Source organism: Anser anser, assembly GCF_964211835.1.
Source record: "Anser anser genome assembly, chromosome: 9".
Lineage (NCBI taxonomy): Eukaryota > Metazoa > Chordata > Aves > Anseriformes > Anatidae > Anser > Anser anser.
Window position 1 is genome coordinate 11,709,508 of NC_139729.1, and position 17,481 is coordinate 11,726,988.

The 17,481-nt window shown below is 54.7% G+C and overlaps 2 protein-coding genes across 6 annotated transcripts in view; one reads left to right on the forward strand and one right to left on the reverse strand.

Moving 5' to 3' along the window:
* NGEF (neuronal guanine nucleotide exchange factor) overlaps positions 1-5,892 on the forward strand; it is a 51,125-nt gene extending 45,233 nt beyond the window's left edge. For all 4 annotated transcript variants that reach the window (XM_083849204.1, XM_083849203.1, XM_083849206.1 and 1 more), the window contains 3 exons: positions 2,062-2,141; positions 2,566-2,670; positions 3,279-5,892. In XM_083849204.1, the coding sequence (XP_083705330.1) occupies positions 2,062-2,141; positions 2,566-2,670; positions 3,279-3,451 (358 nt within the window). In that variant the 3' untranslated portion in view covers positions 3,452-5,892. The remainder of the gene's footprint in view (positions 1-2,061; positions 2,142-2,565; positions 2,671-3,278) is intronic.
* Positions 5,893-6,373: 481 nt separating this feature from the next.
* On the reverse strand, positions 6,374-17,419 carry SNORC (secondary ossification center associated regulator of chondrocyte maturation). Of its 2 annotated transcripts, none has more exons than XM_083849224.1 (3): positions 14,998-17,419; positions 6,677-6,859; positions 6,374-6,512 (listed from the first exon to the last, which is right to left on the reverse strand). In XM_083849224.1, exons 1-3 carry the CDS (start codon positions 15,092-15,094, stop codon positions 6,403-6,405), a joined length of 390 nt encoding a protein of 129 aa, XP_083705350.1. In that variant the 5' UTR covers positions 15,095-17,419; the 3' UTR covers positions 6,374-6,402. The 2 variants fall into 2 exon arrangements, with proteins under 2 accessions (XP_083705350.1, XP_083705349.1); XM_083849223.1 differs by having other exon boundaries at positions 6,677-6,862.
* Positions 17,420-17,481: the final 62 nt, after the last annotated feature.

Sequence of the window (17,481 nt, forward strand, 5' to 3'; positions counted from 1 at the left end):
CACCGAGACAGAAGCCATGCCTGACCAGGCCTGCGACGCAAAGTGACTCCTGGTCGTAGGCAAATAGGAGAAGACAAGGCCTCTTCCTCAGCGCCTTCCATAGCTGATCCTGACCTTGCAGCAGCCCTCTGCTGCTCGGGGCCTCCTTGTCTCCCTGGATATAGCTTATTTCGCTCATGGATTTTTCACTTCAGGCTCCAACAAGCTCAGACCGGGCAAATGATTCAGCTGCACTCACACAGGCAGGATTGTTCTGGAGCTCAGTGCCTGACTTTCTCATTGACCCAAGACTCACCAGAGCCACGTTTTTCCAGGCACAGATCCTGTGCTGTTAAAGGTGCCATACAGGCAGACGTACCACCAGTTAAGCAGCTACTGGAGACTGTGCACCCCTCAGCTTGATGTTGCTTCACTGTTCAACAGTGTTTGACATCCATATCTGCAGCACCAGGATGAGGAAGACAAGCCCCCGGCACAGCGAGCACCTGCACCTTCCCCTCAGCTATGTGACTGCAGCTTTCCTGTGCTGAAAATAGAGACTTCAGTCACATCGTGCAGGGCAAACGCACGGCTGACGTCTGTGAGCCTGAGCTGTGCAGAGAATGATAAACCAGGCCAGGGTTTGCCTCAGCCTGGGGAGACAATTGCGTTTCTGTGTCCTGCTCTGTCTTTGAGCCACTGTGAGCGTGAGAGCCTCCCCAAGGCGTGCCCACAGGTCTGGTGGCCTGAGGGTCGGTGTGGTGCCTGCCGGAGGCTGCTGTTCTGGAGCTGCAGGAGAGGTCTGGGCAGTGCAAGCCACGGACCAGAAAAGCGAAGAATTAGAAGAGGGAAGCGGATGCCAAAGAGCACCTGCTGCATGTACTTGACAGCTCTCACAGCATTTCCCAGCGCCGTACCCACACAGCAGCGACAATCTGCTCGGTGGCAGCTTGCAGCTAGCGCCCCGGCTGGGCTCTGCCAGCACCAGCAGCTGCTCTGAGTTTGGGCACAGCTGGGCACAGGGGCGGGCCTGGCGCACACGCGGGCCCTTCACTGGCTGAGAGAAGGCAGGGCGCTGCAGGGAGGATCCAAAGAGCCCTGCAAGGAACAGGCCTGCAGCCAGCACCGCAGCGAGACTCGTGAGCCGGTCTCTGTGCCAGCCCCTCAGAGCACAGGGCCCCCATCCCGTGCATCTTCCCCCTGCGGGGCTGTGCTCGACCTGCAGCTGGATTCACTGGCCCCAGGCATTGCACTTTGCCGCCAGCTCTGCAGGTCCAGCTGTCAGCACATTTCCTTCTCAGCTCCCTTTTAGCCGCTCCTCCCAGAGGAGGCTCCAGTGGCTTTAGGTGTGCATCAAATTCAGGTTTAAAAGCTAGCATCCGAGGAGGGAGAAAGTCCTGGCTTCCCTCCTTCAGCCAGAAGCTGCAGCACGCGAAGAGAAAGGGAGGGGATGCCAAGGCAGGGGCTTCTCGAGCACATGTGAAATCTTCATCCTCCTACTGCAGGTCCAGGCCTCGCCTTTAGTAACCATGTGCTGGAGCTGACAGTGTGCTCACGTGGCTTTCATCTCAGCTGCTGCCAAGCGAGCCATACCTGGGTAGGCCACAGCGTTCATCTGCAAACTGCTCAGCAATACCCTTCAAGTGTTCCTGCACAGCAGCCGTGGGAATAGATGTTCCTCTGACTGTGTTTCACCAGGGAAAACTGCTCCTGTTGACCTCACGGGGCCAGGAGCTGCTGTTCCTGGGCAGAGCTCGAAGGAGGCCAAGCTCCCTCCTGCTGCCGCTGGCTCGCTGCAGCCATGCTGCTCGCAGGGATGGCCAGCACCAGGGCCCAGAGGCCAGCCGGGCCTATGGGGCAGGGCTGGGGCTTGGTGCCTTGGGGCACTGCCACCCGTGGGACATCCCAGCTGGTGTGTGCCAGAGGGAGGCTCAGCACCACCAGTGAGTCCAGGACCCCAGGGAGATGGGCAGGAAAGGGCCGTGAGAGGAGGAATCAGGAGCTCAGGGCTGGGCAGGTAGGAGAGGTGGTGTCTCTAGGACTCTCCTGTACTCACAGCCTCGGCTTATTTCCCCTGTGCAGGAGCGAGATGAAGCGCTGGATGATTTCGCTGGCCCCAAACCGAAGAACCAAGTTTGTTTCCTTTACATCCAGGCTTGTTGGTAAGAGACACCGCACAGCAGCCAGGAACTCTTCACCCCTATCCCAGGGCCCCTTCATCTGCCTTGATCTCCCCATCCCGCCCCAAGGCCTTAGGGCCCTGTGGGAGCCTCTCCCTGGGCTCCCCTTGCGTTTGCACCACTGATACCCACTTGTCAAGGCCTGGCCCTGACCTTGTTCCCCTTCAGCTTGGGCTGGGCAGCACCAGCACTCCCCATCCCGCCTGCACTACTCAGGCCCTGCAGTGCAGGCTTGCACCCCAGGCCCTTCCTCACAGAAACGCTCCCCAGTGCATGCCCTCCACAGGGTTTCTCACTAGATCAGGGGGGACATTCACGGAGGTCGCGGTGTTACACCCCCCGAGCTGCTGTCCTGCAGCAGTCTGTGTCCTGGCCTGTCCCTCACTCTCGCCCTGTCCCCTGGCAGACTGCCCGCAGATCCAGTGCGTGCACCCCTACGTGGCCCAGCAGCCGGATGAGCTGTCCTTAGAGCTGGCCGATGTCCTCAACATCCTGGACAAGACAGACGATGGTAGGGGGGGTACGGGGGTACAGGGAACAGGTGTCTGCGGCGGGGTGGGCTTTGCCCTCGGCTGAGCGGCCAGGACGGGGGATCTGGGTGGGAAGAGGCAGTGCCAGCCTCGCAGCCGAGGGAGCTCACAGCAGAACGAGGGCATTATTGCGGCCTCTTAATGCTCAGCAAACCTCGGCTGCCCTGGGCCGTGGCAGGGCTGGCACAGACACCCAAAGCGTGACCCGGAGCCGTGCCTACCTTGATGATGCTTCGCAGCCTGGTCCATATCTCTGCCTGGCCCACACTTGTAGCTGATGAGCTCACCGGGTCTCTGCTGGGACCCCTCCTGTGGTGTCAGGGACAGCAGAGGGGGCTCAGTGGAAGCACTGCCTGCCTTCTGCTGGCTGCCCTTTAGCCAGTTGTCCAAACACAGCACTGCTCAGGCAAGCGGGCCTCCTTGACTAGACTTACAAACTGGACAGCCTCCAGCACAGCCAGCCCCCGAGGAGCTAATGGCAGCTTCCAGCCAGCACTGCCAGCTCCACGGCTCTTCCCAGAATGGCCGCCCCAGCACAGGAGCAGCGGCCAGGCCTTCCTGATGTGTGCCTGTCTCTGTCTCTGCTCAGGCTGGATCTTTGGGGAGCGTCTTCACGATCAGGAGAGGGGCTGGTTCCCCAGTTCTATGGGGGAGGAGATCCTGAACCCCAAAATCCGAGCCCAGAACTTGAAGGAGTGTTTCCGGGTGCACAAGTCGGATGACAGTCAGCGGAGGAAACTGGGCAGCAGGAACCGCCAATGACCGCTGGCACACCCGAGCAGCTGGAGCGAGGCTGGGAGGGGGCAGAGGACAGAGGCTGCCGTCTGGGAGGGGGCAGTGGTGCAGGACCTGGCGCGCCAGACCGAGCACACACATCCCTGGATAAACGGGCCGCAGGCGCTGGGCTGCCCGCCACGCTTTCTGCAGCGCTGATCCTTCCCTGGAGCCCAGTGCTTCCAACCGGCTAACAGAACACCTTTCCAAAGAGCACGAGCCCAGACTGACACAACACGAGGTGCCAGCCAGCTGAGCAGCGAGGGAACCAGGGGCTGAGGGGGGTTCCGCCTTGACCCCCAATTCCCTGCACATGTTCCAGCTGGAGCTGGCTCAGGCTGCCTGGGAAGGGCACGTGGAGCAAACGGAACACAGCAATTCGCACTGCCCATTTGAGCGCTGCCAGCTCATCACTACCTTCTGAGTTAGAGGCTTTCCTAAAGCTGCCTCTTACAGGCGTGGAAGCTGAAGCAGAGGAGCTGTCTCTCATCCTCTCACACAGCCCGTTAGCACCAGGGCTGGGAAGAGCCCCAGGAATCCCATTTCCCCAGCCCCGGCGGCTTCACAGTAGCACCTTCCCCCGGCAGACCCTCGATCCGCTTCCAGACGCTGCGAACACGGCCCCGTTCCACCAGCGGCCTGACCTCGAATGCCCCGACCCACGCCCCTGCCACCTGAACGCTCCGGAACACACCTGGGTCCTGCTCCACAGCTCACTTCTCTTCTACAGCTGGCAGCCCCTCCGCAGCGCTGCTGCAGAAGCCGGCACCGGGGCCTTCCCTGGCTGAGCCGGTGCTCACAGGAGGCCAGCGCCTGCACACGGTCTGCGCTGCCCAGCGCCGCCCCACCACGTGCTGCAGGGCTCCGGGAGCGCCAGCAGAGCCGGGCGCCGTGCAGCAGGCAGGTGACAGTCCCCCGGGAGCTGTTGTCACACGGCGCGCTGCAGGAGGCCCAGCGATCACACCTGCATGCTTGTACCCCGCTCCTCCCAGCTGCGCGCACAGCCTCCCTGTACAGGCTCACCCCCGTGTATATACGCAAACCCCGTCGCCTGCAGAGCCAGGTCACCACTCCTTCCAGCTGTGACACTGAGCATCGCATGGAGCCCAGGGCACAGCATCAAGAGCAGCCAGGGGACAAAGCCAGCACGAAGCAGCCTGGCTGCAAACAGGCCCACGCGTGGCCGCAGGCTGGTCCCAAGCTGCAGCTGGCATTGGTCAGGGAATCACGGTTATTGAGCAACTTTCTGTAACGCTGCAAGGAGTCTTCCAAGCGCTGCCTGGGGCCTGCGCTGCTGCATGCTCCGCTGGTGTCCTGGCTGTGCTCAAAAATGGGGTGGAGAGCAGCTGCCCGCCCGTGGGGCCACGCAGCAGCCCCACACAGGGCAGCGGAGCGTGGCTGCGCTGGTGGCAGCAGGGGAGGACAGAGGAGAGCTGCTGAAAGGGGGCTCTGCAGAGCTGCACTGGGGCTGCGGGTGGAGGGACTAAGTCACGCAGGGGTGCACGGCCCAAGGCCGGCTACAGCCAGACCCCAGGAACAAACCCGTGGGAGCCACAGCAGCAAAGGGAGCACAGAACGGGTTCCTCCCTCAGGCCCAGCTCGGTGCCAGCACCTTAGCAGGAGCACCTGGCAGCAGCCAGCACGGCAGGGTGTCCACCTGACAGCAGCATGCACAGGCTGGAGGCCCCCAGCCCCCACCAGAGCCCAGCCCCAAGGCGGGGGCCCGCAGCCTCCAGCTTGGTGCCGGGGCTCACCCACCCACCAGGGACCCCCCAAGTCGCTCCCCCCTGCCCCCAGGCCGTTTTCTGGGCACAGCCAGAGCTCCACCTCAGGGCCCAGACCCTGCAGCAGCTGCAAATCCTCCAGTGCGAAACCCGGGGGAGCTCTGGCTCCAGGCAGCCCAAGCTACCTGTGAAATGAGCACAGCCCAGAGCTGCAGCCAGCCCAGCGCTGAAGTCCCACATGCCTACCTGGGGTGCTTCTTAGTACAGAAAGGCTCCTGCACCCCTCAGCAGCAGCTGTTCGGTAGCGGAGGGGCTGACCCAGGTTCCCCAGTGCCAGGACACGGACGCCCCGCTGTATTCCTTGCAGGGGAAGAGGGGCGCGGGGCTGCAGCATGCTGTCCCACCCCCCACCACCAAACCCTGGGACTCACTCTTGCTCTGTTGTGACCTTTTATGACTTCAAACCCTAGGCACAGGCTGTGCCGTTTTCAGGCACCAAGTGGCATCCAGTGTTATTTCTTCAGACCCAGCCCTGCACGCCTGTTTCAGTGGTCTCAGTGTTGTACAGGGCCAGGCCTGGGCCCCACAAGCACGGGCTGGAGCCCCCTGGACCCCGCCAGGCTGCCTCAGTGAACTGAGGGGAACTTCTCGTCGTCTCGTTTGCCGTGTGATGAAATATAGCTGAGCGAGCCAGCGCCAAAGTGACACGCCTGCCTCTTCTTCCTCCCTCAGACCAACTGCGTGCTCCCCCCGGTGCGAGTGCTGGGGATAGGGGGAGCTGGGCCAAAGGCAGGGAGTGGATGTGGGGAGGGGTGGGAAAATGGTGTGGGGTGACACCGGGGAGAATTGGGGTGGCACATACCACCTAACCACCCTCTCCCAAGGAAAGCTGTGCCAGATGATACCCAACACCATTACCACCCCACCAGGACAGACTTGGAAAGCTGCTGCCAGCCCAAAGGCCCTTGCTGCCACGGGCTGGAGGGGTGACACTGCTGCGGTCGAGCCTGCCAGGCATCAGCGTGCCCACAACTCACACCCTAAGAGCCAAGAGAGATGTGGGGTGCAACACTGCCGCCCAGCGCAGAGGCTGGAGCACCCTTAGCCACATCTGCAGCAATGTTTCTGCCCCAGGGGCCCCCAGCAGATAGGGAGCAGCAGCAGCGGAGGGCAGGATACAGGCTGGTTGTGTTACAGAAACATCTTTTATTGAGTTCAGGAGGCAGAGAACTTTCTCAGCGTGATGACGACCAAGGCCACAAGCACAGATGTACCCAGGAGGGAGGCGATGACAATGGCACCAATAGCTCCGGGCCCCAGCGAGCCTGCAGGGACAGAAAACAAAGCAGCGTGAGGCTGGCAGGTCACAGAGGAGAAGGGCAGTCAGGCTCAAACCCCCTCGGGGAGGCAGACAGCAACCCTGCTCCCAAACCCCTGCGGGAGGGACCTGCATGCAGCCCAGGGACCCCGTGGTGCCGCTGCCACGTACCGTCCCCGGTGTCGAGGCGGTGCAGGTGGGTGGTGTCCTCGGGCTCCAGCTCGGAGGTGTACGGGGGGAAGGCGGTGGCGTCTGAGAGCCGGGCTGTGGTGGTGGCGGCGTCGAAGGGGCCGGCTCCGGAGGGCAGCTCGGGTGGCTCGTTCCACAGTGTGGGGACCGGGCCCTGCGGGTACTCTGCTGGGAGACAAGCACCGACCGTCACTCCTGTGCACAGGTGGCCCCAACGAGGCTGCTGGTCACAGCAGGAGCCTGGGACAGCCACAGCTCAGCCAGGCCCTGGGCTCCAGGTGCCCTGGGACAGATGGAGCAACTCTGAGGGCTGTGAAACCCATGGGGCAGAGCCCCAGGCTCTGGGAGCACACCCCCAGAAGACAATGCCTGGGCTCCATGGTGAAACCAGGTGTTCACACAGCACAAATGGCACAAGGGAGACTATCATACCCCTGCAACAGACAGAGGCCAGGCAGGCACCCACACACGGCCTGCACTGTCTGAAACCAGTGCTGCGGGGCCCTTCTGCCCCGCACCGCCACGTACGCAGTGCAGGACGCTGGAGGCGCTGCCCAAGCAGGGGAGCTGCATCCTGCAGGCCCCGGAGCCTCAACTTCCCTCTGCCCCCACCTCCACACTGTGCTGGGGAGATGAAAGCAGAGCCGTGCTCTGATGTTACCATTCATGTCCTGTTATTTCTTCCCCCTGTGGGGTCGGGAACCAAAGCAGAGAGCCCTCCCTGTTTGTGTGTGGCTGAGCCGAGCGCTCCCCGTCAATGCCTGCCTTGTTCAGGTGGGCCCCGGCGGGAGCAGGAGACATTCCACAGCTCCCCGCTGAAACCGCTGGGAATGTCACACTAGGATGGGGAAAAAGGGAAAAAACGAACAGCATCCAGTTCCAGGGCCCACCTGAACCGACACGGTGGTTTTCTGGGCCAGGAAAGAGGGCAGCAGAGGAACTGGAGCAAACAGCCCGGGCTCCCTGGGGCAAGGCAAAGGGGTGCGTATCCATCCTGCACGGTGGGTGCTGGAGGGGCTGGGTCACCCGGGCACCCGGGCACAGTGTGCCTCACTGCCATGGGTACACGTGGGCTCACCCCTGCCCAGCCTCTCCAGCAGCCTCCTGGCCTCTCCCTGGCCCAGCAAGGGAGGTGGCGGCAGCGCCAGCCCCAGCTGTAAGTACCTGGAGCCCTCCCTGCCAGTGCTCTGTGGGAGCAATGAGCACTGAAGGACCACGCTTGGTTCTCCTGTAGGAACCCTGCACCCAAAGAACAGGAGGGCCAGCACCAAAACGCCTTTGCTGCCTGTGCAAACCCCCAGACAGGACTTGCCGCGGGGCTCACATCAAAGAGCGGCTCCCACCTTCCTTGGAAGCTTTCAATGCTGCCTAACAGGCTCAGGAACACAACACAGCTCTAGACTACATTTGCAAAGTTATTCCTACAACCATAGAAGCTACAGGATTTTCATGGTGAGCTGCCAGCTTAACTCTGGCCCAAGGAGCAACAAGATAGGCAAATCAGTTCCCAGCCTGAGGTCCGTGCCAGCGCTCGCTCAGGCAGTGACCCAGCACGCTCGGGCTGGCTGACCCACCCAGGGGAGAAGCTGGACATGGCATTCGCCGCTACTCCCATCTCGGGTCCCCAGCAGGAGCGCACAAGAGTTGCGCTCCACAACTGCTCCCCAGAAACACACGAGCCCTTGGCAAGGCCCTTCTCAATCTGCCCTGCACACCCAGCAGCAGAGCTGGAGACACATCCCATCCAGGGGCTCTTCCGGAAATCACTATTTCCAGTGGACCTCTTTTCTCAAAATCCTGTGGTTTTGCTACCAGAGAACAGATCAAGAGTAAACACAGAATTTAGTGGATAAACGTAGTTAAATCAACATGGAAAGGACCCAAGCAGAGCTAGGGCTACTTAGTTAGCAATGGTGGCATTAGGAAGCTGTTGGTTTAGGCACAAACCAAACGCATGTAACAGTTTGAAGCCCTACTTCCAGGCTGCTTTGACAAGTGGAAAAACTGCTCACAGAAGAGCTACACTCTAGCTGTGACCTTCCTTGCTGCACCAACAGCGGAGCCATTCCCACCTGGAAAGGGGGAGCCGTGCTGGAGGAGGTCACTGTTGCATTTCCCAAGAATGTTTTTCTCTCCAAAAGCCAAAATAGCTGGACACACCCCTTGCATCGGGCCGTGGGTCAAGGTGTTAGCTCAGGCAATCTGTAACAGATGCAGACACCATGCATGGAGACTGTAGGACCTGGACAGGCTCTTTCCAATACCCTGTTCTCAAGGGGACAAGGAGGCAGTGCCACCCCTTCCAACAGCAGGGCAAAGGCTTGTTTTCTAGCCAGACCCACGGGTCCCAGAACATCTCTCCAGTCCCAGCAACTCAATTCCTGAAAAATGCATTGCAGCTCTCAAAGTAGGGCACAACTTATTTTTGATAGCCAAGTGAAGAGGAAACAGTCTAATTTGTTTATGATCTCGGTGACTTAAGACCTGTATAGAGGATAGGTATTTTGTTAATTCCTCTCATGTGATTGAAGCGTACATTCAGTCCACCCTCACAAAAAGGGCAGAGTGCGCTGAACATGAGGTTTCTGTTCCAAGTTCTTGTGGTTTTCCCTTAACGGTACTTCAGCGGCTGCAGAAAACAACTCCCTTCAGCCAGGCCTCGTGCTTCACTACCAGGAGCTGTCAGCCCCGCAGCAGAACCACGCACATGAAGTGAAACACCCGCGTCTGACCACCGAGCACCACCTGCTCCGCCAGCCCTCACTGCCAGCCCTCCTCACCGCACCTCACTCGGTGCTGCTGGAGCAGCTGCCGAGAGCCCTGCAGCGCTCTCCCTCCTGAACTAACAGCATTTTCCCTCCTGAACTAACACCTCACGTCTCGCATGCCTCCCTTCTCACCCTTCTGTGAGAAGTGCAGCCACCCATCTAACTATCCCCACACGTCCCGTTGGTTTCCTGAGACGCTCGGGCACTCACGCCCGCTCCCCTCAGGAGCACCACACAGCCCGAGCCCAGCTCGGCCACGCTGCTGCTGGCTACGAGCAGCGGACTCGCGAGGAGACGTGGTCAGTGCCATGCTCTCGGTTCAGTCCCCTGGTGAAAGCAAGGAAAGCGAGGGGGAATAGCAGAGTTGTAGCTGTTGCCAAAAACCAAGGCGGTGAGACAAGGGGCTCTGCCAGCCGCCCGCTCAACACGCGGGACTGGCGGCCAGGTGCAGGCGTGGGACGCAACTCAGGAGGCTCAGGTCCCTGCTCCACTGACGTTTTGTGTAACCACCCCAAGTCACTTCTCCTCCTGGGCTTGGTTCCTCTGTACAAAAGCAGGACTCCAGCAGACCTAAATATGACCCACAAGAGAAAAAGCATGGGCAGGCCCAGGCCTTCCCACATGCACGGTTACTGTCTTTACAGCAACCTGCCGGTTATATCGTCACATCCTTACTGTGACAATGGCACTGTGCCCCTGAACAAATGCCTCCAAGTGACAGATCAGACCCAGCTGCAGCTCTCCACTGGCAACGGGGAGGCTGCATGGGGCCTCCATGGGCTTGGTGCAGGCACAGCACTGTTAACTTGTACAAAAACCCAAACACGTTGCAGTCTTACGTGAGGGTGTGCAATTGAGGATTGAAAGCCAAGTATCAAGGGCAAGTTAGCATATGGTTTTCCTGTTCACCCAAGAATTTTGTAGAAATTAAGAACTACCAAGAAACGTGCTAAGAACACCTCATCCATCACAAGAGCAGATGCTTAACATCTGAGTCAGAGACACGTGTGTTAGCTGATCCCATCAGTCTTGGGATCAGTCCTATCCCTAAGAAAATCCACCCGTTGTGCTTGCTCTGGGGTGAACAAACCATGCAACTCAGCAGGAGGGCACACAAAGCGGGTACCAGGCTGCTGGCGCACACAGGTAAGCCCACCGCTGCCCTGCCTCAGCTCTGCATGCTCTGAAGGGAGAAGAACTGTGACCCCGGGGCACACGCAAGCCCTCTCCCAGCGCCCACCCTGTCTCAGCACTGGAGCACAGAGGAACCGCCACTCCACAGGCTGCTCAGTCAAGTGCACTTCGTAAAAATACAGCTCGGGAGCACTTATGGGAGAGGTGATAGAATGAGATGACAGAATGATCTTAATTACTGGGGTTTTTAACAGTGCGGAGATGGAACCCAGAGAAAAATGGACTAAAAGTAATCCATTGTTCTGCAGCAGGCCAAGTAGAGGATGACACAGATGACACCTCTTACTTCTCATATGTTGAGACTACAAGTCATCTTACTTCTGGGAAATAGCCTTCTGGGAACTGCACCACTTATCCTCCCTCTCAACAGCACAGGTTAGTTACGACTGAGGCCAAAAAAAAAACCAGAAAAAGTATCAGGGTTAGTACACAAAGAAATACGAGTTTCTGAATGATGCAGGAACCCACCAAGACTTCAGCTACATGGACTGTAGCGACATCTAGAAGGGTGGACGCCAAGGGCAACTTGAAGCAACTGCTCCTTCCATGGTCAGTGAGGAGGCTGGGTGGGCTGTGGGCACAGTGACATGGTCTCCTGTGCCCCAGATCTTGGGCGGATGAAAGGTAAGACTAGACACATCTCCACAAGTGATAGCTCTTGAAGCCGGACAGATCTGAAGGATCCTTCAAGACACCTCAAACAACCAGAACCTTCCCCCAGGCACATTGCAAGACCTCAAGGCAGGCAGGCATGGCCATCTAACATCTTCATCCCTGGAGAGCAGTCACCAGCAACCATCACTCTTCTTTGAACAACCTGGTTTCAGGACCTCATCATCCTCAAAGCCTGTCAATAGGAGATGACAATGAGATGTTCCTCCTCCATAGGATGATGCTTGCAAAGGCAAGAGCACCTGTTGTAACCTGAACATGGCTCACCATTTCTTCCGTCGCCACCATTTACAGGTTAACTTAATGCCGAACTCCACAGCTCACATCCTTTTCATAACTTGGGAGCTCTTGCCTTTTTTTCAGTTACAGATTTTTGTGTCTTTTTACATCCATTACAAGGGGTGGCAGTGGTGCTGGGGTATGCGCTAAGGTTATCTGCTGCTTTCTGGAGCACACTCTCCACCTCCAATCCAGTAACCTTAACCAGGAGCTGATAATAAGTATCAGTAATTTATAGAGCATTGGTGCTGAGCAAGTCTGAGTAATGCTCTACAAAGACTTGTTTTAAGCCTGGACCTGCTAGAACAACCATGTCTTTAAGAGATGTGTATGACAAATTATTTAATTCCCATATTCTAGTACTTGAACTTCAAAAATTTCCTAATAACCTTTTATTGTATTATTGCTGAGAACAAAGACAAGCTGCTACAGACAAGGCCTTATCCTGTGCTTTCTCCTTTATCATAACAAAGACCATCTCCTGTTCTGCTTCCTTCCCATCCTCCGTATCCACACCGACGCGCTACTGCAGTATAACATATTTCCACATGAGCTCAAAACAAAAAATCCAGGAGCCCACATCAGAGTTCAGATACAAAAACACATGACTCAGAAACCAAGGCCTCGGCAGTCTTCTTACCAACCTGTGCTTCAATTGGAGTCCTGAACCCATTATGGGGATTGAAACTGGTTTTAGTAATAGAAAAAAGATTCTCTTCACCATCCGACCATGCTCTAGGTCTAAGCGCCACTTGCGTTTGAAGAAAGCAGAAGCGGAAAGAACTTGGTGGTGCAGAAAGCCCTTACATTTGACCCTTTTCCTGTTGCACCTACATGATGTGGACAAAGAGGGACTCAGGTGTCGTCCCATCTTTAACAAATGCAATACTGGAAAGAGCTTACTAGCTCAGAAGTTCATATTTCCTCCAGTCGGAGCCCTGAATGCTCTGCTCAGGAAGCCAGCCTAGCTGGGCAAGAAGCCAGATCAAGGTACACAACCCACCAGCACCCTGGAAGCGCTCTGCTACACCCCGATGGGAAGCCTCAGCTGCCAGGAGATCCTCCATGTCTTGCTGAACTCCCAGGTGCTTACCCCAAGGCTTTGGCACTAGGTAGCTCTTGAGTCATTGCTGTGACAGAATCACGTCCAACGAGGAAAGCAAGACTCATTCTGGACCTCAGGGTGGCATTGCCAGCGTCCCCTATGGCCCTGTCTGAGGCAGAATCCACTTTTGCTCTCCACAGAGGGCTTTGCTACGGAAAGTACGAGGTGCTGACATGGGAGGGCAGGGGCTGCGTGAACTCGGAGGCCAGCAACAGGCTGTCCAGCCCCAGGTAGTCACAGCAGGCACAGGGCCAGCGCAGGGATGAAAAGAGGCCTTCATGGGGAGCACAAAGGGCAGCCTGTGATGTGCGAGTGCTGGAAGCTCGAGTGTAGAGCAGTGTAGAGAAGTGTGGTTCTGATGAATGTTAAATAAACTTGTTTACAGAAAGGCTGGGCTGCATGTATATGCACAGAGACCAGAGGGCTGTCTGTATGCCCTTCCCTTCTTTGTCTCCACAAGGCAGGAAATTTCCTTTTCTAATGGGGTGAAACGCAGAAAAAATTCCACTGTGTGCTAAAAGCCCCCATACTGGGGATGGTAACTCTCCACTCCTAATAGAGAAGTTGTTCTGCTCCTGGGATGCCTCACAATCCAGGCTGGTTCCCTCATGTCCTACTTCGATGTAGCAAAGAAAAACCAACTTAAGAGGGCCTCAAACTTCTAAAATGCAACTGTGAGAATGCATAGAGCCTCTCCTGCGCCCCAGGCTGACTACTGCATTCATCAATGCAAAGCTCTGAGAGCTACCGGCCTCGCTGTGCAAATGAGGATCACCCAGTATCAACCTGGAGTATTTCACAGGATCAAAGTGACAAACAGAGGCAGTGACAGCTGGTTATAAACTGCAGCTGCAAAGCTGAGTGACGAGCAAGTACACAGGAAAGCTGGCAAGGCAGCGGAGAGAGTGGGCATGCACCAGACCCTGGGAACTTAAGCTAACATGAAAGATTCTAGCTCAGAGAAGAGGCAGGTCAAAGTTTCATTGACAATGAATTGATTTCTGAAGAATGAAAAACTCTAACAGTTAAGAAAAAAAACTTACCTGGTTTTGGGGAGGAGCACTGCTACTGCTTCTGGGAGCATAAGCAAGGTATAAACTGGAACGTCATGCTTAAATTATTAATGTTCCATTACAGAAAAATCAAAGGCCAGCATTTGAGAAGGAAAAGATGCATTTTTATGGCTCATCTCACAGTTACTTTGAAAGTTTGCCCAGCAAGAAGGCATCTTAAAGTAGTGGGACATACAAGGGCAATACCAGCTACAGTAACTCTGTTCTTGTACCTGCAGATGCAGCCATCAATTCCCCTGCCTGTATGAAAACTCCTTCAAAAAGCCTGCTAGACTGCTGGCCAGGATTTCCCTGCTAGGCAAGGTGCAAAGAACAAACCAAGGGAGCTGCAGTTTAGTGTTGCACTTCTTGGAAGTCAGAACAAGAATTCAGGAAAACAAGTGCTGTGCTCTTGCCTGTTATCTTGGCCTGAGCCGTCTGTTCAGCATCTCACCTGCATTTAAGGAAAGAGGCTTTGGGGAAAGGCAGTTCCCCACAGGAACAAGTAGGGCTGAAGTTATTAACAACCTCCTTGAAAAACTGTGCTCAAGAGAACAGGTGTCCCATGCTAACCCTCCTCCCCTCACCACCTTTGTGCTGTTTCAGGCTGCAAGTGAACCATCGCTGAGCAGGGGTCAGAACTACGTGCCCTGCCAGCCTGCTGAGGCTGCAGTGCCTCACTTACACCCAGTCCTAAACAGAAACTCAAACAATTCAGATAGACAACTCAGCTTTTGACTGAGCTACACGTTTTCACAAACAGCTTCATATTTCTATTTACAACACCTGCGGTAACATACTCTGCTACAGCAGAAAACTTAAAAGGAACCAGAAATTGGCAAATAGGCTTTAGCTGGAGAATTTTTTTTAACTTTATCCTACAATTAAAAGTAGACAGACAAGCTGTCCCATCAACTGCAAAGCACACCCCATCCACTGTCTACTGATTATCTATAGTCACCGAGACTCACACAGGCACTACTGCTGTTCATCTCAAGTTTACAAAGGATTTACGCCCTTCTCCCCAACAGCAACATGGTTTCAGGACAGAAAGTACATTCTTACTTGATACTACCCCACTGACTTCAAAGCCCATTTCCATTACTCAGTTAGTTATAATTCATTAAATACTTATGGATGTTTTTAGGGGAGGGAAAGGAAGATGGAGCTACACGAAGAGATGCAAGTAAGAGACCTCCTATTCTTTCGGAGTGTAAATGCAAAGATCCTTACCTGCCAGCACAGCAGGGAGCAGGATACCACACAGCGTTAGCAGGACCAGGTGAAGGACTCTGTGGTAGGGCATGGCTTCCCTCAGGAAAAGCATCATCAGGAATTCTTAAACTCTTCAAAGTACGAAACAACTTGGAAATTTCACTGGTATAAAAACTTTGTCTAGTCAGGGCAAAAAAAAAAATCCTTCACAAGAGCAAGTGGATAGAGAGAGTGCAAAGCCCAGCAGAGACTCGCTCTCACTGACTTCTCGAGCACACCTCCTCCTGAAGGCAGCTCCACCCTCTGAAATTTATGCCTAAGACCCCATAGGCAGCCGAGCCGTTAGGCATCCGTCACCCTGCCAGGCCAACGCACACACGAGCAGTTGTTGGTGAGCCCTTCCTGGAGTACCCGTCCCCGCGGCCACCCGGTCCCGCAGCACGGCAAACAGCGTCGGCTTGGTGGGGGCAGCAAGCCCCAGCACCGGGCTCGAGGGCTCTGCTCGCCTCTGCCTGCGGGGTGGCGGTGGTCCTTCCATGGTGGGCACGGCAAAAGAACAAGGGCCTCAATCTTTTAAGGTTAAAATACTCTGAAACAGAGCCAGAGCAGCTCCGTGGCACCCTTGTTTTCTGGCTGCAGTGCTTTGAGGTGGACTAGGAGCTGTGTGTGGTCTGCCCTGGCAGAAGTACCCCTTAAAACCTGGTAACCGTCTTCCAGGGGAAATCTACTTTGCCAAACCATACCTGCCTCCTCCTCAGGTTTGAACTGAATAGATACTGCCTCTTCCCGCAGCCTCCTGCCATGCTGTTCATCTCCTTCACATGGATTCATGAGAAATTCTCAGCAGAGAAAACTGAGGTTGGTTTTCAGTCACATTTGCACTGACAGAGACTTGGGAACAGTTGAAGTGAACAGAGGCACACTCCGGCTTATCAGAGGACAGAATAATTGCATTAGTAGTGGTTTTTTTGTTTGCTTTTAAAATTCATACGAGGATGAAATATTTCATAGCTTCTGTACGGGAGATGTTGTAATTTAACTACATAAACATCCCCAATGTCAGTTCTTTATGTTTTGAAAATATGATACAAATAGTTTTATCTTATGTCTCAGATCCAGAGTTTTCTGGTAAATGATCTCTGATTTTGGCACTCTGACAGGCAGCCAGATCCAGTTCAGCTATCCTTTTAGGTGATTCTACTTGGTGCAGTTTCTTTGCAAAAGCACTTTGCTGTGAGGGGAAGCAGGAAAAGCAGAGACTGAAAACCGTCTCTGCAGCGAAATGAGATGTTTGGAAATAATCTGGTGAAATAACACTCAAACCTCAGAGATGTCTAGCATCAAACTCAACATCTTTCAAACTTTGACCACAGCCCTACTAGCTATCCAGGTTCGTGTCCTGTCTGAAAGGAGACTGACATGCATAAAGATATATCAGGTGCAGATGCAAAGTTGTAGCTCCTATTTTTCCCATCCCTACCAATGCAAGAGACCTTTACTACTGCAATAGGTCCTCTTTTAGTCACAGAGGTGAAAGGGCAGTGACCTTAGTGTACAGTCTGAACAGAACAGCATCTTACCTTTGTACAAAAACAGAAGTCAGAATATTAAAATACATGAGAACACGATCTCTTCCCCACAGGTCCATTATCTACAAGCTCTCGGAAGCAGAGCAAGATCCTCAGGGTTTCACAGATCACTGCACATTCTCCCCGCTTGCATTTCTGCATTTTCATTTAGCAATCAGTGAATTGTTCCTTTCGAACTCCCCAACTGAGCTGGAAATTAACAGGCTTTTTCTTGTAGTCCAAAATTAGCTTGTAGAAATTAGATCATACCATTAAAAAACAAAGTACTTATGAACCAGAAACCTTATACACCAAAGTAAGTGAAAATTTTAAAACAAAGTCAAATGATCAGCCAAAGCATGTACTGTTCTCTTGAGGACAACAGCTGAACATAATGCAAAACTAATATAAGTTCTTCACTGACTTGGTATTTCTAGTGGTCATGTGAATGACAGAATAACATTCATCATCAGCCTTTACTGGGATTTTCCACACAAAAACAAGAGGCAAGTAGAAAAAAAGAGGAAAGTAAGATTTTGTCTAAAAAGAGAAGCGTGCGAGGTGTCTGTGTGGACTTGAAGCCGGGGGGGAAAATAAAACCTCCCATTTAGAGAAGGGAATTGGAGTGGGCGGGGTGGTACCACCTGGCAAAAAAAGGGCTCCATGACCAAGTGTTTGTAGTAACAGAAAACCAGACAGGGCTTCATCTCTCCTGCATAAACAACATGCGTGTGAATGCACGTGTTTCTGTATGCAGAGGGGGGGGCAAAAAGTTAAAGCTTCCTTGTCAAAATTTTCCAATCTTGACTTACTGGTGTTTATTTGAACTCTAAAATTATCAAGTAGAAAAAACCCACCGGTATTCCTCACTAGGGAAGAAATAAAGCAGCAGTTGTTGTTCCGCATCTTGTATACTTCCTTCTTGTTTCTTGAC

Bases quoted from the DNA above. Each gene is read 5' to 3' on its own strand.
- SNORC (XM_083849223.1), bottom strand. From the start codon at position 15,094: ATGATGCTTTTCCTGAGGGAAGCCATGCCCTACCACAGAGTCCTTCAC. The intron at 6,863-14,997 runs GTAAGGATCTTT...CTTGTCTCCCAG, and splicing joins GCTCCCTGCTGTGCTGGCAG to CAGAGTACCCGCAGGGCCCG. The intron at 6,513-6,676 runs GTACGTGGCAGC...CTGTCCCTGCAG, and splicing joins CCGCCTCGACACCGGGGACG to GCTCGCTGGGGCCCGGAGCT.